The sequence below is a fragment of the Neofelis nebulosa genome, chromosome 2 (genome assembly GCF_028018385.1).
Source record: "Neofelis nebulosa isolate mNeoNeb1 chromosome 2, mNeoNeb1.pri, whole genome shotgun sequence".
NCBI lineage: Eukaryota > Metazoa > Chordata > Mammalia > Carnivora > Felidae > Neofelis > Neofelis nebulosa.
This window is the reverse complement of record NC_080783.1, coordinates 6,496,456-6,523,226: the sequence shown is the minus strand read 5'-3', so window position 1 is coordinate 6,523,226 and position 26,771 is coordinate 6,496,456. Positions and strand designations below refer to the sequence as shown.

General features: G+C 44.8%; 2 protein-coding genes across 3 annotated transcripts; one reads left to right on the top strand and one right to left on the bottom strand.

The window, feature by feature from the left end:
* Positions 1 to 25,608, top strand: LOC131495609 (UDP-glucuronosyltransferase 1A1-like). 2 transcript variants are annotated; one of them, XM_058700614.1, is made up of 5 exons: positions 1 to 943; positions 20,614 to 20,745; positions 21,359 to 21,446; positions 21,735 to 21,954; positions 24,434 to 25,608. In XM_058700614.1, the coding sequence occupies exons 1-5, from the start codon at positions 80 to 82 to the stop codon at positions 24,729 to 24,731; spliced, it is 1,602 nt and encodes a 533-aa protein (XP_058556597.1). In that variant the 5' UTR covers positions 1 to 79; the 3' UTR covers positions 24,732 to 25,608. The 2 variants fall into 2 exon arrangements, with proteins under 2 accessions (XP_058556597.1, XP_058556590.1); XM_058700607.1 differs by lacking the exon at positions 1 to 943 and adding an exon at positions 11,803 to 12,715.
* On the bottom strand, positions 5,810 to 6,877 carry LOC131495615 (dnaJ homolog subfamily B member 3-like). The gene has a single exon (XM_058700627.1). It carries the CDS (start codon positions 6,785 to 6,787, stop codon positions 6,065 to 6,067), a length of 723 nt encoding a protein of 240 aa, XP_058556610.1. The 5' UTR covers positions 6,788 to 6,877; the 3' UTR covers positions 5,810 to 6,064.
* Positions 25,609 to 26,771: the final 1,163 nt, after the last annotated feature.

Below are 26,771 nucleotides of genomic sequence, written 5' to 3'. Positions count from 1 at the left end.
GATAAGATAAAGATGATGGAAATAAATGCAGGAGACACAGCCTGATTGGAAAAGTCAGCTGCTTTGAGCTTCTACGGACATGGCTGCAGGATTCCTGGTTCCCCTGCCGGTGCTCACGGGGCTGTTGCTGTTCCTGTGTGTCGGGCCCCGGGCTGAAGGTGGGAAGGTGCTGGTCTTGCCCACGGATGGCAGCCACTGGCTCAGCATGAAGGAGGCCCTGCAGGAGCTCCATGCCAGAGGCCACGAAATAGTGGTCGTTTCGCCAGAGGTGAATCTGCATATCAAAAAAGAGGACTTTTTCACCCTGATGACCTACGCCATTCCGTACACCCAGGAGGAATTTGATGACCTCTTTCTGACCCAGTCTTATCTGGTTTTTGAAAAAGTACATTTTCTAAAGATGTTTTTGAAAATCATGGAAAATTTGAAAACTGCTTCTTTCATTTTTCAAAGGTCTTGCAAGGAGCTGATGTATAACAAGGACCTGATCGGGCACCTGAACTCCAGTTCCTTTGATGTGGTTTTAACAGATCCTGTTTACCCCTGTGGGGCAGTCCTGGCTAAGTACCTGTCACTGCCTGCCGTGTTTTTTTTGCGCTCTATTCCATGCAACTTAGATTTTGAGGGCACGCAGTGCCCAAACCCTTCCTCATATATTCCTAGGCTATTAACAATGAATTCAGACCACATGACATTCCTGCAAAGGGTCAAGAACATGCTCTACCCTCTGACCCTGAAGTACATTTGCCACATTGCTTTCACTCCTTACGCAAGCCTCGCCTCTGAGCTCCTGCAGAGAGAGGTGTCGGTGGTGGATGTTTTCAGCTCCGCATCCATGTGGCTGTTCAGAGGAGACTTTGTACTGGACTATCCCAGGCCAGTGATGCCCAACATGGTCTTCATCGGGGGCATAAACTGTGCCAACAGGAAGCCATTATCACAGGTCTGTATGGGTGCCTACAATGTTCCAAGTGGAATACATGTTTTTTTTTTCTTAATTTACTTCCAGGTGTTTACTTATCTACCAGTCTCTCTAAAGATGTCTATTTCTCGTTCTCCTGACAGTTTGGTAAGATGAATGTTGAAGTGCCTCCACCAATGCAGGAAAGGTTTGCCAGGGTCACTGAGAAAAATGAGAGGCAGGGGTGAGCGTCTGTGATAGGATTGGCAAGTGCTGCTTTGAGTCAACCAAGACTGTCTTCCAGGCAGTCTCCGTCTTCATAGTTGTGCAATTTTCTCCAGCTGTGTAGGAGCAGAGAAACCGAGTTGTGGGCTGATCCATCAGGACGTTTTGCTTGTGGGTGTTTGCTCATCCTGGAGGACAAAGGAACTATCGCATTGTGTTTGTTGACACGGTCGTTTTTAGTGGTTTCGTCTTGGAAGGGACTAAAGTGTGATCATAGGAGACCTAAACACCAAAAGGGAGCAGGAGTGTCTGCGAGCTTGAGTAAATGAAGGGGAAGTGAGACAATGCAGAAGAGAGAAGGTGGGGTCTCTGTGACCCGAGAAAGTAACCGAGTTCAAGTTTTCAGAGAGGGAGCTGTGCTGACAAGTTTTCCGACCAGGTGTTGATATCTGGTATATAACTCGGGACTAGCAGAATTGCATGGCAGGTCGGTTGAATGGCTTGGGATGCTGAAGTCATCAAAGGCTGGTCGGAGGGACTGAGGAAGAGATAAAACTAGGAGCCTATAAACCCAGTGAAGCGGAGGACGGTGATGAAAAGAATGGAGTCTAAAAGGGGAAAGAGTTGTTGGGAGGGCTGACCGCATCACCAGGCCCACCCTCCCAGCCCAGGTTTCCATGGTAGAAATTATTGCTTTACTAATACTTTCAGAGGCATCTGACATTAATCCTGGATATTTGGGTTTCATTGAAATAGGACTCACGGGAGCTATTTTATTTCTTAATTCACCGAGTTAGCCATCTTTTTTTCCCCCATTTATGCCATATTCACTTACTTTATATTAACTTCCATGACTTTAGATCTTTTATAGTTTTTGCATTCTCCTGTATCTCTTTTTATTTATGTACATATTATTGCACAGGACTCTAATGCCATTTCTCTTTTTGCTTCAGACCACAAGGGAGCTATACTATCTGGCTTTTTCCTTTGTGCAATGCATTTATTCACTTAATATATATTAGGCTTGTAAAAATTGAAAAATAGGAAGGCATTTAAAAAGTAACTGGTGCTCTTTTCTTTTAGTGTTGCTATGTAAATATATCCTCTGGAGTTAACTGCACTGGTTCAAATTCTCACTCCCATTTTTCTAGCTGAACGGGCAGGTGGGCAGGTGACCCAACTATTCTGGTCTTACTATTGTCACAATGAGCATACAATAAATATTATCTATTACCATTATTTAAAAAGTGCCCAGAAGGACAAGGTGTGTCATCTGGAGACCGTTAGATGTTTGTGCCAATTTATTTGGTATGCAAAAGATCATTTACACTGAAATTCTCAAGTATTATACGTGATAGGCACACCGTTATCACTTTTGTTCCACTAAATTCTTTTTTACTTTGAGATTTTTGTCTCCCTTACTTTGGTTTACACTTAGATGTGACTTCTTTCGGTACTTGATGGAAATTTTCTCCAAATATGAAAGATCAAAGTCTAAGTCTTTCATATTTTTGCTCCTTTTCTTTCTTAAGATTTCTGATTGGTGGAGTTCTTTTATTGGTTTTCTCATAGAAATAATTTTTGGAATTGCTTATTCTTTTTACTATTTTTATTTTCTATTTCATTAATTCCAGTTTTCTTTTTATTAATGATTGTCATTCTTGTATCTTTTGGCTTATTTTATAGTTATATTTTTCTAATTTTCCTTTGGTAAGCATTAAGTTCCTGTTAGAGTTTTCTTAATAATGAAACACTGAAGGTCATAAAACTTTTCCTGTGTTTCCTAGGTTTTCACATAAATTGCTCATATATTTTTCCTCTTTGTTTTTGGTAACTCAATGGTTTGGATTTTCTCTTTAAGCTCATGGCTATCTTCAAAGCTGTTTCTTTATTCCCATATAGTTAAGGTTTATATTAGCTATATTTCTCTTATTTTTCTAATCATTTTATATTTTAATCAGAGAATGTTTAAAAAATTTTAGTAGGCATGTTTAAAAAAAGGCATGAAGAGGGTTAAAACTAATTTTGATATATTTTATTCAATCAAATATATCTAAAACATTATACCTTCAACATATACTCAACATAAAATTATTAATGAGATATTTCACATTATTTTTTAAAAAGTTTATTTATGTTGAGAGAGAGCATGCGTGTGCTTGAGAGAGCATGAGTGCATGAGCGGGGGAGGGGCAGAGAGAGAGGGAGAGAGAGAGTCCTAAGCAGGCTCTGTGCTGCCAGCATGGGGCCCAAAGTGGGGCTTAATCTCACTAATGGTGAGATCATGACCTGAGCCAAAATCAAGAGTTGGATGCTTAACCAACTGAGCCACCCAAGTGCTCTGAGATATTTTACATTCTTTTGCTTTCATACTAAATCTTCAAAATCTGGTATGTATTTTACACTTACAGCATATTTCAATTTGGACTGGCCACATTTCAAATGCTTGGTAGTCACGTGTAGCTAGTGGCTTCTATGATCGGTAACTTATTATTAACATTTGTAAATGTTCCATAGATACACCTAAAAATGTATATTTAAGTTTTTTCTATTTAAAAAACTGTGACATCCCCAATTCTGAAAATGGTGTCTTAAACTACTTCCTTATTTAACTGGGGTTGCTCTGTGGGAAAGTGCTAGTGAGTCCACGGAGAGTCCACTGCAGGGTCTTTGAGATGGTCATCTTTTGCACCAAAGGAAATGCCATTTTCTCCACTCTGAAAGCCCACTCAAGCCTTTCCATAAAAGAGGAATATTGATATACAGGACTGTGATTCTGGGGCCAAGACATTTTTTAAAAGAGATTTTCAATTTGGAAAATTCTTTAAATAAAATGGTTTCTTTTTCTGTAAAAGGCAACTTTCCACTCAGCAGCACTAATTCAGATATATCAAAACTGGATGCTGTTCGCCCTCAACTGTTATAACTAGCCACCATTCTACTTTGTCTTCACGAATTTGGCCACTCCAGGCATCTCATAGAAATGGAAGCATACACTATTTGCCTTTTTTGTAACTGACTTACTTCACTTAGCCTAATGTCCTCAAGGTTCATGCATATTGTAGCATTAGGTCAGAATATCCTTACTTTTTAAGGCTATAATAGTCCGTCGTATGGATACACATTTTGCTTTTATATTCATCCATTGACTCATCCATTGTAGGTTGCTTCCACTAGAGCTGTTGAGATCCATGGCTTCTGAGTGACCCCAGTATGCCACCCAACTGAAGACTTTCCTGAACAATGAAGACTTATGTTAACCAATTGTACAGACACAAATGCACTTATTGTGTCCTACACAGAGCAGTAGTTGTTAACTCTTAATTAGCATAACCACCATGAAAGGGTGCATTTTCCTATCACTTCAAAACTCCTGACATCGCTTCTCCCCCTGCTCCTCCTCCCCTCCCCACCAACAACGATGAATATCTTCACTGGTGAGTCCCCTTGCCTGGCAGGCAAATGAACTCATTTTTTTAAAAGCTCTGGCAGTCTTCTTTATTATAATACCTCTTGTACAATTAGTGGCTAAGAAGCACTACCCAGGATACCTCAGTGACCACTTGACGTGGTTTTAACAGACTGTGTGCCCTTGTGGGATAGTAATGGCTGAATCCTATGTTCCTGCTAGGTCTTGTATGCACACCATTCCATGGGGATTGGGCTTAACTCAACTTCACGTGTTCTTAATTAAGTGTGCTCAGGCCACATGAGCTTCCTGTAAAGAATTCCAAATAATGCTGCACTTTTAGTCTATCCAGTTCGGTTGCCTTTTTGCTCCCATGTCTTACGCAAACTTTTCCTTAGACACAACCAAAGGGGATGGATGGCACATTTTGTGATGGGCTATCCCAAGGTAGCCATGCCCAAATAGTTTTCACGACGGGGATAAACCGTGGCAACAGAAATGTATTCTGTCCAATATGCATATGCTGCCTCACCCAATCAGCATCCCAGGCTCGCCAATATTCCTGGCTTTTGTCAACCTATTTTAAAATAGGTACATTCTGCACATGGCAATGGGATAGTTTTGTGTAGTTTTATGGAAATACTTTCCACATTTCCATAAATCACAGTTGTAGAACCAAGCTGGGTACAGGCTAGTAATCCTATTTGTGTTGGCTTTTGAGTAATCACTACCGCTGGTTTACTGCTTACGTGACCTGAACGGCATCCTAAGGATGTTGTTAACTAATCATGTAACCGTGAAGAATTCACTTAAGTATTTTCCCCACTTCGGAGGGAATATGTTCCTGCTAACACCGATGTCAGTCCATGAAACTCACTTTAGACTTCCGACCTCCAGATCTTTAAGAGAATAAATGTGCCTTGTTGTAAGCCACCAAATTTGTGGTAATTTGTTCCAATGGCCATTGGAACCGAATACACCACTTTGTCAGGTTAACCTGTTTTTTAAAAAGGCTACACTTAATACTATATTTAAACGGAAAACTCTTACTAGTCACTGGCATTTATGTGGGACTAAAAAGCATCTTTCAGCCAGAAGGATTAATATACTCACATCCTTTACTACCATGTGTTGAAAAATTGGAAGTAAAACGAGTTATCTTGGCAACGTTAACTTCAGAGCAAACTACCTGGCTCACATTTCAAACAAAATGGAAAGGCAAGGTTCAAGGTGCTGTAAACCTTTTGTCCCAATACTACGAAATAATCAGCATCTGCCTCGGGATTATGTTTAATAAACAGCAAAGTGCATACAGGTATTTACAACAAGTTCTAAAGACAAATGGAGGTCTAACTCGTATGGTCCCAATAATAACAACAAATGGGCATTGGCATGAACTGTTTATAAATTCTCGAGTACAGTTGTTCTGAAAGTAGAGTGCACTTGCAATCTTAAAAAAAAAAAAAAAAAAAAAAAAAAAAGGTCCTGCTGCTCCTCACAATGTTTTTTGAATTCAACTTGGACTGGAATTACTTGGTGTCAATGTGTAGCAACTGCTCTCTGCCGTTTATGACCAGGGACTTTAACTCTCCGTCTTCTTCCACCTCCACCCTTTCTTGGCCATTCTCAATGATTCTCTTGGTGGTGATTTTTTTGCCATTGACGATTTCGGTGGAAGTCGACATGGATTTGAAGTTGCCGGTCCCACCACTGCCGTAAGACATGGCGAAGGAAGAAAGGCCTCCATTCCCCAGGGAACCAAAGGAGCTAAATCCTGTATCAAAAGAAGAAACACCGCCCCCAAACACTGGAAATCCACTGAAGGCGGTGAAGAAGGGCGCGGTGCCCCTGCTTCTGCTTCTCCGGGAGCTCCTCCGACCGCCCACCAGGTTCCCCAGCGGGTCTCCAAAGAAGTCGAAGGAAAATGGATCCCGGCCGCCGAAGAACTCCCTGAAGACCTCGGCTGGGTCGCGGAAGGTGAAGACGTGCTCGAAGGGGTCGCGGAAGGGCCCGCCGCCCCCGCCGAAGTCCTCCACTCCGGCCTCGCCGTAGCGGTCGTAGACGTCCCTCTTCGTGGCGTCTGACAACACCTCGTAGGCCTGGGCCACCTGCTTGAACCGCCTCTCCGCCTCCTCCTTGTTCTCGGGGTTTTTGTCGGGGTGCCACTTGAGCGCCAGCTTGCGGTACGCCTTCTTGATGGCCTCGGACGAGGCCTGGCGGGGCACGCCCAGCACCTCGTAGTAGTCCACCATGGTGGACGGCGCGGCACGGCCCGCGGGCCACGGGCACGACGAGGGGACGCGGGACCGAGTGCCCCGCGACGCCAGGCAGCAGGGAAGGGGAGCCCTTGTGACGTAGCCCGCGCCTCATTGGCCGAGGCCGCATCCCAGAATGCAGCGCCGGGGGGCGGGACCTGCCGCGCTTCCGATGAGGCTCTCTGTGGCGTGGTTCGCTGGGGCGCGGACGCCCCGCCTACCGAGGCCCCGCCCACCACCTGGCTCCACCCACCCGCCTTCTGGTTGGGGCCGGTGACCTCCAAATCCCGCTGGAAAAAGAGGAAGTTAGCGGGTGGAAGTGGGGGCCCACGTTCTGGTGGTGGGGCAGAGTGGTATTTTTAAAGAAGGCTTTCTGTCAGACCCCCCCCCCCCCCCAACCTTCGCCCGGTGGGGGTAGACTGATGGCGGTGCGTTTAGTCTGACCTTGTGCTGAAGGTCACCCACATCGTTTGTCCAGGACAGCAGTTCTCCTGTGTTTTGGCCCCAGGACCCTTTTGCTTTAGTTTATATAGGTTGTAACAATCAATACTAACACCGTTAGAAATTAAGGCACTCAAAAAAACCCTCAATAGTCAATTTAATAGCAATAAAACCATTACACGCTAAGATAAATCATATTTCTATGGGAAAACAACTTTTTCAAAACAAAACAATTACTGAAGAAGGGCATCATGTTACATTTTTTGTGTCTCTCTGGTTTAAAAGAAGAGAACTGGATTCTTCTGCTTCTGCAGGCAATCTATGGCTATATTACAGGTGATGTGGCCAGAGAGAGGCTCCACTGTACATAAAAGAGATCATGTGAGTGAAAAAGCCAGATAGTATTATGGAAATAGTTTTGACTTTGCAAAATTCCCCTAAAAAAATTCTTGGGTATTCCCATGGGGCTTTGGCCCACAGTTTGAGAACTCCTGGTCTAGTATATCAAAACTAGTAAAATTTGCTGGCAATAGGGACACCTGGGTGGCTCAGTCAAAGGTCTGACTTCACCTCAGGTCATATCTTGCGGTTTGTGACTTTGAGCCCCGCATGGGGCTCTATGCTAACAGCTTGGAGCCTGGAGCCTGCTTCAGATTCTGTGTCTCCCTCTTTCTCTAACACTCCCCTGCTTGCACTCGTTTCTGTCTGTCTGTCTCTCTCAATAATAAACATTAAAAAAAGTTGCTGCTGTGTTTACAGTGCTGGTCAACTTGGGTGCAGTAATTATTTCCACTAAAACTGCTCTACCTTGACTGTGATTTTCTTTTTGGCATTTTTGGACCTCTGACTTCTATTTTCTCCTTATTCTCTGACGCTGTATTTTTTGCTTTAATAAATAGTAAGTCAACACCAATAAAGGTCACTAAGCTCTAATAGGAAAATGATTAACCAATGAACTCTGTAATATTTCATCATAAAGGGTACTAGACCCAATAAGGCACACTCTGTCACCAGAACAAACTGCTGACTTTATGTCACCAGAACAAACTGCTGACTTTAGGTCATTTTGAGGGACCGAATACAATCCTATAATCATGCATTCGACATTTTATAATCAAGGAATAAACAGTATTACGAAGCGGATTTGGAGTAGAGTCCAGCGTGAACCAAGCAATGTGGGAAAAGCATGATTGGGCGAGGTCAAGTGCTCCAGAATGACTGGAGGGAAAGGGGCAGAGGGAGGGGTCTAGTGAAAGGGCTGGAGAGGAGGAATGAGCTTGGATAGGTGAGCTCAAGGTCCATTCCAGTGAATTCTGAGGGCAAGCCCAAAGACTCTGAATTTTATTCTGGGTCCTAGGAGACTGTTGACCAAGGTTTCAGGGATGGTGGTGGGATAGGGCAGTGCAGGGGGCAGCTGATGGAGGGTAGACGGGGGTTGGGAGCCTTGGGGTCTGAGGCCCTGATACAGGACTATGGCATCTCTGAGACAGTGGATCCAGCAGTTGCTTGCATGGATATGGGGCCTTGAGCAAAGGAGAAGGGAAGAAGGGAAGACACCTCTGTACAAAAAACATTTACTGAGTATTTACTGCCTGCAAAACCACCTGAGTGAGTGATTCCAAAGCCGAAACCCTGCTTGTAAGGGTAGAGTCATGGCCCCAAACCATGCAGGTGCAACAGAGGCCTCAAAAAGTTCTGAGGCTTTGAATGATGCAGGGAAAGTCATAAAATTATCACAGTGGTGACTGTGTGGGTTTACAGCCCTTTTGCTCTGGGCAATCTACAGATGAACTCTTATGACACTGAGAGTTCAGAAGAATGATTGCCCTTAATGTTTAAATTGGATTGTGAATTTCAGAATGGCAGATAGGGGTACACCCAAGGAGCCAAAACATTGCTACCTCTTTGCTACCCACCCGGAATCTTAGTCCTGGAGAATGGGAAGTGCTTGGGGTGGGGTGGGCGTGGGTGGGGAGCTTTGGAGCTCCCATGTGTAGGAGTGCACCTATATACAAGTAAGTACCAGACTGGATGTCTGTGGAGGAAGGATGGTGGGAAGGGAAATCTTGAGTACCTATTCTAGGCACCAGAATGAGGGAGGCCCTGTGAATATGCCCCACAGGACATCAAAACTTTAAAGTTAGCATTTTCTCCATGACCTTCTAACAGGTCCCTGAATATGGGTGGCCAGTGACGTCCATGGTCAAAATGCTGGGGTCTGTGCTCTCATCCTGGGATTGTAGAGAACAGCAGTGATCTCCAAAAGAAAGGGCAAGGTGATCAGTTCTGTCTGCACTTGGATTTGCCATTTCTTAGAGAGAGGCATTTTTTTTTTTTTTCAATGTTTTTTATTTATTTTTGGGACAGAGAGACACAGAGCATGAACAGGGGAGGGGCAGAGAGAGAGGGAGACACAGAATTGGAAACAGGCTCCAGGCTCCGAGCTGTCAGCACAGAGCCCGACGCGGGGCTCGAACTCACAGACGCGAGATCGTGACCTGGCTGAAGTCGGCCGCTTAACCGACTGCGCCACCCAGGCGCCCCGAGAGAGGCATTTTTAAAAAATGTTTATTTTATTTTTGAGAGCCAGCGAGTAAGTGGGGGAAGGGCAGAGAGAGAGAAAGGGAGACAGAGGATCCCAAGTGGGCTCTGCATTGGCAGCCGAGAGCCCGATGTGGAACTTGAACTCATAAATTGTGAGATCATTGAGCTGAAGTCCGACGCTCAACTAACGGAACCATCCAAGTGCCCCAGGGAGGGGCATTTCTACTTGCGACTCCCATGCTTGCTCTCTGACCCTTCACTTGATCTTTTGGGGCTCTAGCTAGTGCTGGGTGTTGCTGTGGGAGCACATTCTACTTGGTCCCCAAATCCTGCCCTCTGCCTTCTCTCCATTTACTTCAATTGAGTAATGACCTTGGGAATCACAGCTTTACTTCCGACTCCTAGTTGGCTGTAAATTTTGAGCCCGGCTGTAAGATCTGGGAACTGCTAGAAGCCATGGGGAGCTGTAGGTAAGAGCAAGGTCTCTACGCTCTCACGCTTAGGGCCCGGATCTCAGTCTGCCGCTTAGTAAATTCAGGACTCTGGCAAATCACCTGGTCTCTCTGAGCCTCAGTGTCTTCCTTTGTAAAATGGGAATAATAGTACCTGCTTTAAGGGGATACTTCTAGGGGATTACATGAGATGTGTTGTAAAGTGCTAAACACCACACTTGGCACCTAGTGCGTGCTCAGTAAATATACATTCTTACTGTTTCTGTTCACCTTTCCCCTTTGCTTCAATGGGGTCATCAGAATTTCTCAGAGTATCTGCTTTCCTTGGGCCTTGGGGCTGTGTGACCAGCACGGTTTCACTTACTTTTGCTCACTTACCGATTTTCGTTTCTGACTGACAGAGGGCTCTCTCACTGCCTCTCTGAGGGAACGCGGATCTGCCCTGGAAAGGCCTTCTGTGTGTGGCACACTCAGGTGGCTCTCCCTTCCCGCCATTCGCTAGCCAGCGGCGTTCATTTCCTTCCTGGCGTGCCTCTCATGCATCTGCTGACCTGTTTGCGTCGTCAGTCTGTCCCTTCCGGTGGAACCGGAGTTCTGGGGAGGTGGGGGACTCATCTGGACTCATCTCTGCTGGTACCCCAGCCCCAGCCCCAGGCCCAGCGCTGTGCACGCTGGACTCAGTAGGTATTTTGCTGGGTGAATGAATCAAAAAATGAGGCAGTGATTGGGCAGAGAGCCCTGAGTCACCTGTGGGGAACGTTCTTCAAGGTTACCATGGGCCCAAAGTAGGCTTGCAGTGTCTCGTTCTTTCCTTTCCATTTTATTTTTTTAATGCTTATTTATTTTTGAGAGAGAGAGAAGTTGGAGAGGGGCAGAGAGAGAGAGAGAGAGAGAGGGACAGAGAATTCCAAGTGGGCTCCGAGCTGCCAGCACAGAGCCTGACGCGGGGCTTGAACTCACAAACTGAGAGATCGTGACCTGAGCTGAAGTTGGACGCTCAGCTGACTGAGCCACCCAGCTACCCCATGTTCTTTCTAAAAAGACCTATTCTTTCTATTTCATTCCTGAAAAGGAAGTCTAATTTGTCACCCCATTGCCTTTTTCTCCCTCTCTGGTGACACTCTCTTGGTCCGTGGAAATACTCATCTAATCCATTCAAAGGTGCTGGTGCTGCATTCCCTTCTCTGGCCCCTCAAGAATGGGACCTGAGTGGTTGGAAAAGAATTCCAGCCAGTCAAACGGTTGTTGTCTAATGAGAAACCTAGTACGCTCGTCCTGATCAGCACCCGGTGATGTAGGGAAGTGTTGAATCACCGTATTGTACACCTGAAATGAACTGAACTGAAATTACACTGTAGGTTTGCTAACTGGAATGAAAATAAGAACTTGAAAGTAAATAAATACAAAATAAAAATACTTGCGCGGTGGGGAAAGAGACCTAGAAAAGCTCTTAGCCCTCGTTAGCTGCAAAGGTAAACTTCCGTGATCTTTAGCTGACTGACAGCGACAGTCATGTGATACAATCAAACATTAACTTTGAGTGTAGATTGGTTCTTGCGACATATAAGTAGAGGAGGGCAAACTTTTGGCAGGTGAGAGGCTTGGTAGCCGATACAGGAGAACCATGGCAGCGAGGTCCCGGGGGCCACGTCCACTTGTGCTGAGCCTGCTGCTGTGTGCCCTGAATCCCCTTCTGTCCCAGGGCGGGAAGCTGTTGTTGGTCCCATTGGACGGCAGCCACTGGCTGAGCTTGTTCGGGGTCATCCAGCGGCTGCACCAGCGGGGACACGACGTAGTGGTCATAGCTCCTGAGGCCTCCGTGTACATTAAAGAAGGAGCGTTTTACACCTTGAAGAGCTACCCTGTCCCATTCCGGAGGGAGGACGTGGAAGCATCTTTTACTGGTCTCGGGCTCGAGGTTTTTGAGAAGAAGCCTTTCCTGCAGCGTGTGGTCGAGACATACAAGAGGGTCAAGAAGGACTCTGCTCTGCTTTTGTCTGCCTGCTCCCACTTACTGTACAACAAGGAGCTGATGGCCTCCCTGGCGGAAAGCAGCTTTGACGCCATGTTGACAGACCCTTTCCTTCCTTGTGGCCCCATCTTGGCCCTGCGCCTGGCACTGCCTGTCGTGTTCTTCTTGAACTCACTGCCATGCGGCCTAGATTTTCAAGGTACCCGCTGTCCCAGCCCACCATCCTATGTGCCCAGGGTTCTGTCCCTTAACTCAGATCACATGACTTTCCTCCAGCGGGTGAAGAACATGCTCATTCTTGTGTCAGAGGGCTTCCTGTGCAATGTGGTTTATTCCCCATATGCATCACTTGCTTCGGAAGTCCTTCAGAAAGATGTGACTGTCCAGGACCTTATGGGCTCCGCATCGGTCTGGCTTTTCAGAAGTGACTTTGTAAAGGATTACTCCAGGCCCATCATGCCCAACATGGTTTTTATTGGTGGGATCAACTGTGCCAGCAAAAAGCCACTGTCCCAGGTGTGTATTTGAGGGGGAGCTTTACAAGCCTGTCTCCTTGCAAGTACTTTGGATGGATGAACTTGCCCCTGACACCTGCTGAATGAGCACACTGAGGTAGTGTCACATGCCCTCTTTCGTTAGTTTCTGCTGTACAAATCCCGGGTCTGGGGTCGTAATTTGTATCTGTCTTGGGAATCACCTTCTGGGTTATTTCTTTGTATAGGACACTTTAAGAAAGCATACTTTGGGCTCCAGTGGAGAGTAATCAATTAGATGCAACAAAGGTTAATTGCCGTAAGCACAGAGCAGTGAGTTCAGGGATCCTTGCAGAGCACAAAAATCTGCAGCATGCACCTTGCTGCCCTTGACTGGGTTAGACACCCAAGGTTCAAGACTGCTAGAATAATTCTTTGACATCTATGGACCATGGTGGCACAAGTTGCCTTTATGTTTCTGGGGTTGAAGCTCCAGTTAGTCGATAGTCTGCTAGGAAGCCGGGTCCTGCAGTCCCCTGTCTTCTAATAAGTAAACATGAGACAGTCCGATCCTGGCATTCGGCAGAAAGGTCCTGAGTCTCAACCTCTGCAATGCTGCTAAGTTAATTTTTTCCCCATAGAGATTTGAGGGATGCAAAAACATAGCATTCACAATCTTCTTCCCACATCTCAATGGAGGTGATAGAGAATAGCAGGAGAGTCTCTGTCAGTTGGGAGGTTGGGAAGGATTCTCCAAGAAGGTCACATTTCAGTGGGCATTCGTTCGTTTATTTCACAAGTATTGGTTGAGGATCCATTGGTAACCTAGGCACTTTGCAGATTCTGAGTCTGGCTTCTACTAAAGGGACTCTACTCACCCTCAGACAGCACTGAATCTTATTTCCAGGGTGACTCCATTGTGATTCACATTTTAAACGATCATGTTAATGTCACGGCAAGGAGAAATTCTAGACAGCAGAAAGAACCCTGCGGGAGAATTCCAGTGCTGTGTGGATGCCTCCACTCCATTGCCGCATGACCAGATCACCTCTGTGAGGCTCTGATTCCTCCCCCATAATGTGAAGCGACATCTGGTGTCTCCTACCAATAAGATTCTGATACCCCAACAGACCAGCAGGCCTGTTGGAGAAGTATGTGCCTGACGAGGTTATCTGCTTAAGAAAGGAGATGGTGTTGAGTTTTTAGAAAGCAAAACGACAAAACCTCATGTTAATAGAAAACCAGTCATAATTCTCTTTCATATATAGGAAAAGGTGAAATATTACCAAACCAGTGGGCACATCATAGATCAAAGGAAAGAGAGCTATTCAGCATGGCCAAGTTAAGAGTGAAATTAAAGAGAAATATTTTTGGCATCATTATATAGGATACAAGTGAAAATGATTGTTTGACATTTACTTTGAAATTTAAAACTTTGGAGATGTGCATGCATAATAGAAACTCCATTTGAAATAGAAGGGTTTGTTTATAAACCTGCATGGAATGTCTCCAGTTACACTGGCCTTCTTTCTACTCCTGCGACATTCCAAAATCTTTCCCGGTTCAGGACCCTTGAACTTGACGGTGTGTCCTTCTGGGATGCTGTGCCTGAGTTTGTGAGGTGGCTGTCTTCTTATTTTTCAGATGAGCTGCGATATCACTTCCTCAGGGAGTCCTTCTCTCCAAGATAGCGTCCTGTGCTATTTCCTTCATAGCCCATTAAATACCGCAGTCATTTCATTTAGATAATTGTTTATTGACCATCTCCTCCATACACGTGGGGGCGGGGACCACCTCTGCCCATCACTGCATCCTTAACACTTGGCAAAAGGTCTGCCTGTGATTGGTGTAAATATCAGAGTCTAATAGGCGCTTACCAAATGTTTGTTAAAGGAATGAATGAAAACCAACAAAGGGCGTGAACTGAGGACTAGTCACCAGATAGGCAGTGATCTCCACCAGTTCTCTGCACTCCTACAATTACATACAAATATAGGTACCTGTAGGTAAGTTTTTGTTCTTCATTTTACGAATTAGGTAACAATATATCCCCACTGCTCACCTATCAGTATGTCCTGAATGTCGTTTTGGTTCTAAATATTATATCTAGTTTTTAAAACTGTTCCATGTTTCATGGTATCTATGGGCCGCAGGTTATTCTGTTTGTCACCTAATATATATTAGCAAGGAAATTTATACTCCAGAGTCTTGCTCTTCCTGGTGCTACTTCAAATATTATCTTAACCAAAGATCAAGTCGTTTGTAGTTTTCTTCATATTTTTCTGTCCTTTCTGGGTCAGATTTTCTTAAGTATTTTACCTTGTTTTTTTTTTTTTTTTGGTCATTACTGTGAATGTGATAGTTTTTCCATTTCTGCTTGTAGCTGGTTATCTACTCACTATTCAGCCCCAAATAAAAATTCAGCCAACTCAAAATATTGATTCTGTCATTTAAAAAACCAGTAGGCTGGTTTTCATCAATAAAGAAAATGTGATTTCTTCTGTTGTAAATTCCATGCCAACTATTGGTCTTATTTTTAAAAAAATTTTTTTAATGTTTATTTATTTTTGAGAGAGAGAGAGAGAGAGAGAGACAGAGTGTGAGAGGGAGAGGGGCAGAGAGAGAAGGAGATAGAATCCAAAGTAGGCTCTAGGCTCTGAGCTGTCAGCATGGAGCCCAATGTGGGGCTTGAATCCACAAACCATGAGATCATGGCCTGAGCTGAAGTCAGATGTTCAACCGACTGAGCCATCCAGATGCCCCTCAAATATTGGTCTTATTGAATTCACTAGAATCTTTCAAAATAATTGAATAATGTTGGCAATCATGAGGATTCTTGCTCCTGATTGTAATGAAGATTGATTTTCTTTTTTTTTTTTTCTTTTAAGGTTTATTTATTTTGAGAGAGAGCGAGGGACCAAGAATGCAAGCAGGATAGGGTCAGAGAGAGAGGTGAGAGAGAGAGAATTCCAAGTAGGCTCCACACTATCAGCGTGGAGCCTGATGTGGGGCTCGAACCCATGAATTGTGAGCTCATGACTTGAGCCGAAACCAAGAGTCAGACACTTAACCGACTGAGTCACCCAGGTGCCCCCTGAAGATTGATTTTCATTTCATCATTTTGTATTATGTTTGCCATTGTTCTTTGGCAAATAGCCTTTATTTATTTAAATGATTTTCTTCTTTAGGATGTTTAACAGGAGTGGCTACAGAATTTTATCAACTGTCTTTCTCAGTATCATAGTTTTTAGCATCATTTATTGATATATATATATATATATATATATATATATATATATGTGTGTGTGTGTGTGTGTGTGTGTGTGTTTTAAAGTTTATTTATCTTGAGAGAGAGAGAAAGAGAGGCAGAGGAGGGAGGGGTAGAGAGAGATAGAATCTCAAGCAGGCTCTGCACTGTCAGCCCAGAGCCTGATGCAGGACTCAATGTCACGAACCATGAGATCATGATGAGATCATGACCTGAGCCAAAATCAAGAGTCAAGACTCATCCGACTGAGTCACCCAGGCGCCCCTCCATATATTTTTTCCCCTGTAAATTTCTCTAAGTGGTGAGTTGTGTTGGCTGAGTGTTAGTTGCTGCCTTGTTTGGTGCAAACAAGCCTCAGTGTGAGAATGTCTTTGTAAACTGTACCTGGCAGAAGCCCTCTTTGTCCTACTTAATATTTTTAATTTGAAATTCCACTTTTTTGATATTAATATCACCGCTCCTGCACTATCTTGCTATTTCCCTAGTGTATTTTTGGCATCCCTTTGTCTTCAAGCTTTCTTTTTTTTCTTTTTAAATAACATGGAGCTGATATTTTTAGCCTGGTTGAGAGAATTTTGCCAGTTTGCAGTTCATTTAAAAATTGATAGATTGGATTCTAACTTTCCCAACTTACTTTATTTTTATTTTATGTGGTCATTTTTCCTTTTCCTGATTTTTGCTGGTTTGTCATGTTGCTATTCATTTTCTTTTTTCCCTTTTGTTTATTTTTTATTTTAGAGAGAGAGAGAGAGGGAGTGCAAGTGGGGGAGAGGGGCAGAGGGAGAGGAGGGGAAAGAGAAAATCCCAAGCAGGCTCCATGCTCAGTGCAGAGCCCGATGTAGGGCTTGATCTCACAACCCTGAGATCATGAACTGAACCGGAAATCAAGAGTTGGACGCTCAACCAACTGAGCCACCCAGGCACCCCACATCCCCTTTGTTAATTAAAGAACGTTACTCCATGCTCCCATTCCTTTAGCAGAGATCATGCTGGTCCCAATGCTCTTGGTCGAAGTCCTGATCTTCAAGAATAAAGATGCAATATTTAGTTGATAAGGAGAGTCCATAGGGACTCTGGGAAGTCCCTACTCCATAGGGAAAGCACACCTGGCATCAGACATGTGTGGGATGCCTGATGGACAAAAGATAGTAGAACAGCATTGAGAGCAAAGGAATGAAGCTCAAGAATTCCAAGATATCGTTCCCCACTCAGAGTGAGAGACCATCTTTGTGGACAGCAGCGATTCAGAGATGATATCCACCCAGACATGTTGGGTCTGAGGAAAACACCCAAAGAGAAGGTGGGTGAGAACAGAGACTTAGAGGTGGAGAGAAGAGAGACTGGTGAGCAAGGAAGCTTGTGGTCTTTGTCAGCGGCTCTGAATGCGTAGTGATAAAGCAACTGGATTCCAACATGCCAAATGTTTACCAAGGGTTTTGAGAAACAGAAGCCATTTGGGAAGAGAAAATCTAATAAAGGCCTGGAACTCAAAATACTAAACTCTCCGCAGAAGTTAGGATCTGTGTTAAAGACTTCAATGAGGTGGGCAGGTGTTTTCACTTCAGAGGTGGCCTCGTGCATTTTGGAAGGGGATAAGAGGTGGAGGAATCGAGGATTATTTTCAGTTAACACACCGCCTCACTCTTTGACCATAGCAGAGTCTGTGGAGTTAGGGCCAGGTTTATGGGAAATTTTGCCAGTAGGGTGTGGACCTCACCATTATTAAATCCCAGAAGAGCTTGCCGAGAGTGGACGTTGCCCACGACAACACCAGCTCTGCAGTTTGCCCTTCCATGATCTGTAGATGAACTTCTGTGACATTTAAACTTTAGTCTTGCTATTTAAGTTTGGGTGTTTACGGACCTGTGGATTCCTTTTTATGGTAATCACACCTGGCTGGGTGCTGAGTGGGTGTGGAGGAGTGTGCAAGGAGGTGAAACCAGATATGGCCCTTTGTAGACATAGTTAGAGGAAGAGTGGGTTTCATGCAGGAGGGAAGGTCCTGGGAAGTGAGGTAAGCCGTGTACCTTCACTCAGGAGAAAGAACTCAAAAGGTCCTTGGAGAGGAGCCATCTTTCCCCAGGAAAGAAGGATGTAGTGCATCCTGGGGAGGAAGGACTTCAGAAAAGCCATCCTTAGGAGGTCTTTTCCACAAACCAAAAATGCAGCATGGCAGTGGGGAGGATGATGCTGGCCTCCCCAACCTTTCAGATGAGCCCCATGGAGATGGCCCAGGACACAGCCACTAGGAGCTAGAAACCGTGAAGAAAGCTGCTGGGATGGGATGGGGGTGAGGACCAGGCAGGAGGCTCACCCCTGAGGAGATGTTGGGGCTTTCCTGGTCATGCTCTGAACCAAATTTGAAAAAAATCCCTTAAAATCATGTGTGCTAAGGCCTGTCAGAAGTCTTCTACGTGTCACTCCAGGGTGGCCAGTGTTCTGGTCTGTCCGGGACTGAAAGTGTCGTATCCCAGGAAACCCCTCAGTTCTGGGCAAACCCTACCGCATCACACAGTCTCAATATCCGTGGCATTCTTGGGAGACGTAGAAAACCATTTGGGAGATTCTAAGGGAGTTAATTAGATCATTGATAACCTACAGTTGGGGGGAAATTGCCATACTCGCACCTTGCTCTATTTCCTCTATGTGGAATTGCCACACTGTGTGTGTGTGTGCGCGTGTGTGTGTGCGCCTGTGCACGTGCATGTGTGCATACCTGAGTGTGTATGTACTTTGCCTGATGACCAAGTACTCTGGAGTTGGCTTTGAAGGTTGGGGTCAGATCAGACTGAGCTGTGATTATCGCTGAGGGTTGAGTCTGGGGGTTTCCTTACTCTCTTCCGGGGGCCACAGCCACCACTCATGACTCAATGCAGCTAATACTGCTATTCTGATTGGATTAATTTTTGGTTGCTACCTCTCAGAGCTTTTGTTTGACATCCATCTCTAAAGTCGATTCCTTATTACTTCAGGGGTAGGGCCTCGATAGGTCATAATCTGTGATCTGCACTTACTAGTGGGGTCCCCACCATCACTGTCTCTCACTCTTATAACACACAGACACTTCTAAGATCCCATCCCCCTGCTTCATCCACAGGAACCACAGATCATTCATCTTCCAGTAGTTGTCAGGTTCATTATTCACTAGAAAACCACTCGCAGTTGAAATACACCAAAACTTACTCCATTAAAAAAAGTTGCTCCTCGAAAAAGAAGATGATTTCGTCGCAATAGAGCAGTATCCGCAATGGGAAAGGCTGACTTAGACCCCCCCGTTTTCTAATGACGTGGTCTTGCATGCAAGGCCCAGGTGGAGGGCTTGTCACACAGCCCCTCTCTGCTCTTCGTTCCTTATTCCTTGGGTCATCTGGTCCAGAAGTTTCTTCAGAAACAAGCCCCACTGCTTTGTCTTGAGCTTTGTCCTAACAGCCAAGGCTGCAATGCCCGATGGTGGTCATGGTTGGAGGAGTGGAGCGGCCTTGCAGCTGCAATCTTCCTTGGATGGTGGCGAAGGATACACTGCTCGAAGGAATCAGGACACGGAAGCATCTCTGGAACGGGACATGAACACTCCAGGGGGGTCATGTGCTGGGTGGGTTGAGACTCACTGCCTGTTTATCCTTCCCCCCCGGTGGCTTGGGTACTCAGGGTTTTCTCACATGCCCCTGACCTTCTCTGAACTCCACAGAGGGGGCTCAGATCCTGATGCACACTTAGCAAGGTTTTCTCTTCCGCTTTCGTATCTTTCACACTTAGGGAGATTTTCTGCTTTCGACAGTACTTTATGAAACCAGCAAAGAGAGATTCAGGTATCTTTCTGTATGTTCTTGCTAAGGCAGGAAAGTTGACTTCCATTCTAAAGAAAGCTCTTCTCCAGGAAAGGTGGGGAAATGCCAGGTTGACTGGTTAAATTTCAGCACTGAGTTGACATGAATATGATCCCCAATCACCCCCGTGTATTGGCTGTGGGAAAGCAAGAATTGTTAAAGGTTGTCTTGGCTATTTGAGGGTCTTCCTTAATTGTGAGCCTCATCCTCAACACTATTTGTGGCTTTGTGCCTTGACTCATTCGTTCTTTCAACATAAAAGGAATATTCCAGAAGCCTTGAAAAGTAATACACATCTTTACTGTGGATTTTCTTAAAGGGGCTGTGCAGGAGTTTTAGAGTCTGCAGAAAGCTTTCTGAAATTCTCTTTGGGCAGCTTTCCTTTCTCCCAATGTCTCCCTTCACCAATCTGCTAAACGGTTCTCTCCCCTCTCTGTGACACTCATCCACCTTTCCTCCCTCCTTCCACACTGCCGGCTGCTCTCTCCATCAATCCCTTTCCCGAAAGCCTGCTTTCTCCCAAGATGCTCTCAGATGCTTGAAGCCCCTGGGAAGTGGATCTGGTCTTACCTCTGATTGCTTTTCCTTTGGGAAATTAGACACTACCTGGATTCTGCATCTCAAAGAAGAACCCAGAAGATAACCAGATAAGCAAGAAGCCTTCCTCCTGTGGAAGGAATAACGGGGGAAGGAAGTCTATAACATGCGCTAATGTTTTGTGTCTCTACCACACACACAGAGACACGCATATTCTTAACAATAAGAGATCGGATTCATAGCTGAATGGATGCAGTTCCCAAAGAACGTGAGAAGAAAATTAACTGTAAATTTCTCTTCTGGTTCTAGGAATTTGAAGCCTATGTTAATGCTTCTGGAGAACATGGAATTGTGGTTTTCTCTTTGGGCTCCATGGTCTCAGAGATTCCCAAGGAGAAAGCTATGGAAATTGCTGATGCTTTGGGCAAAATACCTCAGACAGTAAGAACATGCCATACGATTCTGTACCTTCTGTATCTGTATCTTCACAAGAGTTGGAACCCCAGACTTCTAGTATCGGAGTTAATCCTATCAGTTGGACTTTTGTCTTGGGGTTCCCTGCGACTTCCTGATTACTAATCCAAAGGTCTTTTTACCATGTCACTCTCAACTGTTCTGTTAAACCGCGGTCTGCTTTCCTTGGAGGTCTCATTTTCTTTAAGAAAGTCAACAGCGTATTAAGGAGAATTTATTTTATCGACAAAATGAACAGGACAGTGTTTCTTCATGTTACATAAGGAGTATTTCTACAAAAAAAGCTGCTGGTCAGGACACAGGATTCATTTCTTATATTGCTGCGCCTATAATTCTCCATCCACTCATTTCATTAAGTAAACTTTCCCCTGAAGTGCAGAAATGTGCAAAAGTCATAAATGTACAGCTTGGCGGATTTGCACAAATTCACAGCTTGTTCCCAGTCCCCAGGAGCCTTCCCAGTTGCTACACCTCCCTCCCCTGCCAAGGTTATGTTCATTCAGTGGACTCTACATTCTAGCTACTGTGGCAGATGTTTCTGAATCATTGTGTTTTTAAACTCTGTTCCTGTCTCTGCAAGGTCCTGTGGCGGTATACTGGCACTCCACCACCAAATCTTGCGAAGAACACAATACTTGTCAAGTGGCTTCCCCAAAATGATCTGCTTGGTATGTGAGCAGGCTCTGGTGTGTAGGTCAAACCCAAGTGCAATTACAAAAGTGGCTTGTGTGTGGCTGTTCTAAAGGATTATTTAGCTGGGACATATCATGGCCAACGTATTCCACGTTGCTTTTTACCTCGTGGGGTATCTCACCCCACGTTTTCCTCTGCAGACTTCTGCAAAAGCCACATGCGGGTGGCACTGAGTCCTGAGCATGCTTGCAGAGCATAGATGGTGTCAGACCATGCAACTCGGTGACCTGACTGCTGGCATCCTTCCCTGTTTTGCTTCTCAGGTCACCCGAAGGCTCGTGCCTTCATCACACATTCTGGCTCCCATGGCATATATGAGGGGATATGCAACGGCGTTCCCATGGTGATGCTGCCCTTATTTGGTGATCAGATGGACAACTCCAAGCGCATGGAGACCCGGGGGGCTGGATTGACCTTGAACGTCCTGGAAATGACTTCTGAAGATTTAGCAAATGCCCTAAAAGCTGTCATCAATGACAAAAGGTAAGAGAAAACGTACAGAGGAATACTACTTGTATCTTGGCCATCTCATTCACAATAAATATTCAAATGTGAAAACAAATACATAAAAACCTGATTAATAAGTGAGATGACTTTGGGATTATTATTATGCATTTCACTAAAGGATGCTTTAATTCCTAGAGAACTTCTCATAGAAATGATTTTAAAGAGGTTTTTTTTTAAATTTTTTAAGTTTATTTATTTATTTTGAGACAGAGAGAGAGAGAGAGAGAGAGAGAGAGAGGAAGGGAGGGAGAGCACGAGTGGGGGAGGGGTAGAGAGAGAGAATCCCAAGCAGGCTGTCAGTGCAGAGCGTGATGTGGGGCTTGATCTCACAAACTTAGAGCTCATGATCTGAGCTGAGATCAAGATCAAGAATCAGACATTTAACTGAGCCATCCAGCCGCCCCAAAACTGATTTTAAATATTATTTCCCTTGGTAGGCTTAAAACTTCAATTTGTTAAAAAATATTGTCACCAAATAGATGTCTACTCTATGAGATTCTACAAAGAGAGAAATATGCCGTAATGAACCTAGTGTCCATAAGATAAAAACAAAGAGCTTAGAAGCATAGTTCTCCCTAGCACTGAAACCCGTGAGAAATTTTGTTCATGGGGATTTATAAATGGGGGGGGGGGTGTCATGTGATATCCCAAAGGCTTGTGATAAAGCAAAGGTGAGTTTATTCAAATACGGCTCTGAAAGAATTCAAGAGGCAAAAGCCATCAGATCAAATGGTCTTTGCGTGGAATTTATTGTATTGGTGTCAAGTTCACTTGGTCAACAGCTTGGTCAAAACCTTGTGGGAAGAAGTGATAGCCAGGGTGGACTTCGTCCAACAATTAACAGTGCATGTGTGCATGTGCATGTATGAGTACGTGTGCATGTGTGTGTCTCCATGAGAGTGGAGTCTTCACCCATAGTTGCTTCATCTTGAAAAAGACATCAGTTAGAAGGACAGATGTGAAAAACTGGAGTGTGTTCAGATGGGAGGAGACATTGCACAGGGTGACACAGTGAGGCTGGGCAAGGACAAATGGGGGAGAGGTGGGGTGCCCACATGTGTGGTGCCAATGGATGGAGAAGAAAAGCCCACATAACCCAGGGGTAAATGCCCAGAGTGCCCGGTGGGTGCCATCCCTCTCTTCTGAATGGCGCCTTCCGGCCGCCCAGCTTGTTGGGGTCAGGATGTGCTGCTCACACATCGGCGCCACGGAGCCCCGACTTCTCTCCACGTGCTGACAAAACTCGTTCCTGAGGTTCACATTCATAATGCAATTTTGATCTTTTGTTCCGTGATACAGACAACTATCTGGAACCTAAAGATGACTTAGTAAAAGTTCTCTTATTTTGTAAAAACGTTCATCAATCAGCCCGAGAGTTTAGCTAACTGCATTTGCTTGTGAGTTCTCACTACCTAATTGTGAATCTCCCTGTTCCCAACACTCTACACGGGGACATAAAATAAAGACATCAGACGATGCAGCCAGGCTATAACAGGTGCTCAATAAATAATGAATGAATGAAAGTTATAGAAAATCTATCTTGTTTAAGAGAAGATTTATACAAAAGAAGATGTTTAACAGACCTTATGGTCAAATATTGCTATCACAATACAATAATGTATCCAAATAAAATGGCAGACCTGTTTAAAGGTGGCAATTATCATAATTACTCCTGAATAAAAGTGTCTTCCATTTTTCTCTTTCTTCTCCCTTTCCTTTCCTTTTTTCCTCCTCTACCTTCTCTTTCTTCTCGCAGGTTGAGAAGAGGGTTGAAACACTCTAAGGGTTGAAACTACTAAGCGTTGAAACATCTACACTAAGGGTTGAAACATCTAACCCAGTTTGGATGTGGATGTTCCGATTCAGCTACCAACGCTGTCTAAAATAAACAAAAATCCATTTTGTTTCCCAGGCTGCATAGACACAGCCTCATGCTACAGTTAGCACTTGGACGGTGTGATGCTTCACCAATGGAAAATATGCTGCCACCTTGCGAGGGCACTTACAAATGGCTTTGACTTTGAGTAGATGTGATTGTTCAAAACTGTGAGAGGGAAACTGCTCATAATTTCTGACATGACCTTTTCCTTTATTTCTTTCTCTTATAAAGAGTCATCTAATTTCCTACAAAAATATCATGAAAAAGAAGAGAAGAAAACAGGAAGCTAGGTTCAAATAATTTAATATTATAATTTTGGCTTCCTGTTTTCTTTCTACATTTTTTTTTTAATTTCAGAGATAAAGACCAGTTAGTGTGTGTGTGTGTGTGTGTGTGTGTGTGTGTGTGTGTGTGAGATGTATGGTGTGTGTGTGTGTTCTTTTTTGCCATAATGGAAACACATTTCCTCTACCAAGTTTGTAAAATCTGGGAGCCTTCCCAACCACAGCAAGCCTAGAGGGAGGATGGTCGGTATGGTTGGTGTTCCAGAATTCACGTCACTGTCTTTGTGTTTAGCTACAAGGAGAACATCATGCGCCTGTCCAGCCTGCACAAGGACCGCCCCATCGAGCCCGTGGACCTGGCTGTGTTCTGGGTAGAGTTCGTGATGAGGCACAAGGGGGCCCTGCACCTGCGCCCTGCAGCCCACGATCTCACCTGGTACCAGTACCACTCTGTGGACGTGATCGGCTTCCTCCTGGCCATTGTGCTGGGCGTTGTCTTCATCATGTACAAATGCTGCGCCTTCGGCTGCCGGAAGTGCTTTGGGAAAAAAGGACGAGTTAAGAAATCTCACAAGTCTAAGACACACTGAGAGGTGGGTGGGAAGTGAGGTGACCCAAAGTGGCAACCAGAGGCAACGTTAAATTTATGTTATGCTTATTCAAGAAATACTTAGCCCTAAGGGAGATACCCCCGTGTTTTGTTTTTTTTTTTTAAATAGAAACAATCTAGAGGCGCCTGGGCGGTTCAGTCAGTTAAGCATTTGACTCTTGATTTTGGCTCAGGTCATGATCTCACGGTTGTGAGGTCAAGCTCCGAGTTGGGCTCTGCACTGAGCGTGGAGCCTGCTTGGGATTCTCTGTCTGCCCCTCCCCTCCCCCCCTCAAAAATAAACAGATAAACAAACTTTAAAATAAAAACAATCTAACTGCTAGTCACACCTAGAGGTAGAGATACTTGAATATGTTTTCTGCCCCCTTTAGGATCTTTAATTTGGACTATGTTCATCACTTCAGATGACTTTCCAGGGGGGTTGGACAGGTGCCTCCTGCACTTTGCATTACTTTTCTTACTCAGCAAATGAGGCTTGTTTGGGGACACAGGTTCCAGGTGGTCTTACCCCCCTCTACCTGGAAGGACAGCTCTAACATCGTCGTCTGGGTTCTGTAGACTGTTGCGATCAATTCTGTCCCCAGTAATGGCAGGTCCTAACTTGCATTCATGCTTCACAGATGTCACTTTGTGTATACAAAGAAGGAAACATTTGTTCCTTTAGGGCATAGTGCCTTGTACTTGAAATAAATGAATGACCTCGGGGCGCCTGGGTGGCTCATTCAGTTAAGCGTCTGACTCTTGATTTTGGCTCAGGTCGTGAGATCTTGCGTTCGTGAGATCAGGCCCCGCATCCAGCTCTGTGCTGATAACATGGAACCTACTTGGGATTCTCTCTCTCCCATTCTCTCTCTCTCTCTCTCTCTATCAAAATAAATAAAAATAAACTTAAAAAAATAAATCATTGGCACAGGTTCTTTTGAGAACAGTGTCTGATTTCTGGCTTTAGGGAAAAGAATGATGTATAAAATTGATGAATGGTGGGCTCCAGGGTATCACCATGGCTTGTGCCAAATGTATCTGAATTTGAGAGAAGCCCAAAGCACAGTGTCTCACAAGTGTATTTTCTCTGATGTTTTCCACAACTAAAGACATTAATAAATTCATAGAAATTCTATTTCTTAGGTGTTCTTCTCTTCATTGTTGTTGCATTTATTTGCTGTTACACTACACGTGCTAATTCCGCAAATAATACACCAGCATGACAGAACTTTTGGTCGTCCAATCAGGAATGTGGAGGGAGGGGTTGCACAGGGAAAACATGGCCACCAGAAGCCATGACTGACCCCGGTGGTCAGGGGAGAGGGAGCTAGTGAGCCGGGGACAGGCTCCCGGATGTGTCCACTACACGTTTATGTTGTGTCCGTTTTCCCCACATCCTGCCTTGGTGCTTCTCGTGCATTTAAAGTCACGTGTTTCTACAGATACTTATTTTCAACTTAGTTCCTGTAGAAGCAGAGGTAGGAAGCCCGGTAGAGGGACAGCACACGAGAGTGGCCGATTTCATGAATGGATTATATGGGAGTCAAATGTTATTGCCTTACCCTGAAAAAGAAACCCAAAAAGCATTTTCATTTCAGAAAACCAAGTACAGCCCTCTTCTTTGTCCTTGATCTCATCGCTTTAGTATCTTCTCTGGACAGTATGTGCAGGGGCATCTCACTTTTTCCATGGCTTCTGTACTCATCGTATGTGCGACAAAAAAGCGGCCCCTTTCTGCACCCCTCCTGATAGCCAGGCCCTTCACAATGTGGCTTTGCAGCTCTTCCCATCGAGAGGAGGATCTATTTCCCCACCCCTCAAGTCCCGGCTGGCCTGTGACCTGCTTTGGTGGCATGTGACAGAGTGGGTGGGTACCACTTCTGGGTCTAGGCGTCAGGAGGCCTTCCTGTTCCTGAAGCCCACTTACCTACTGTGAAAACAGCCTGGGTGAGCCCTACTGTGTGACAGACATGTGTTCCAATCACGCTGGCCTCTTCAGCCAATAGCTAGCCAACTGCCAGGTCCCTGTGGGAGGCTG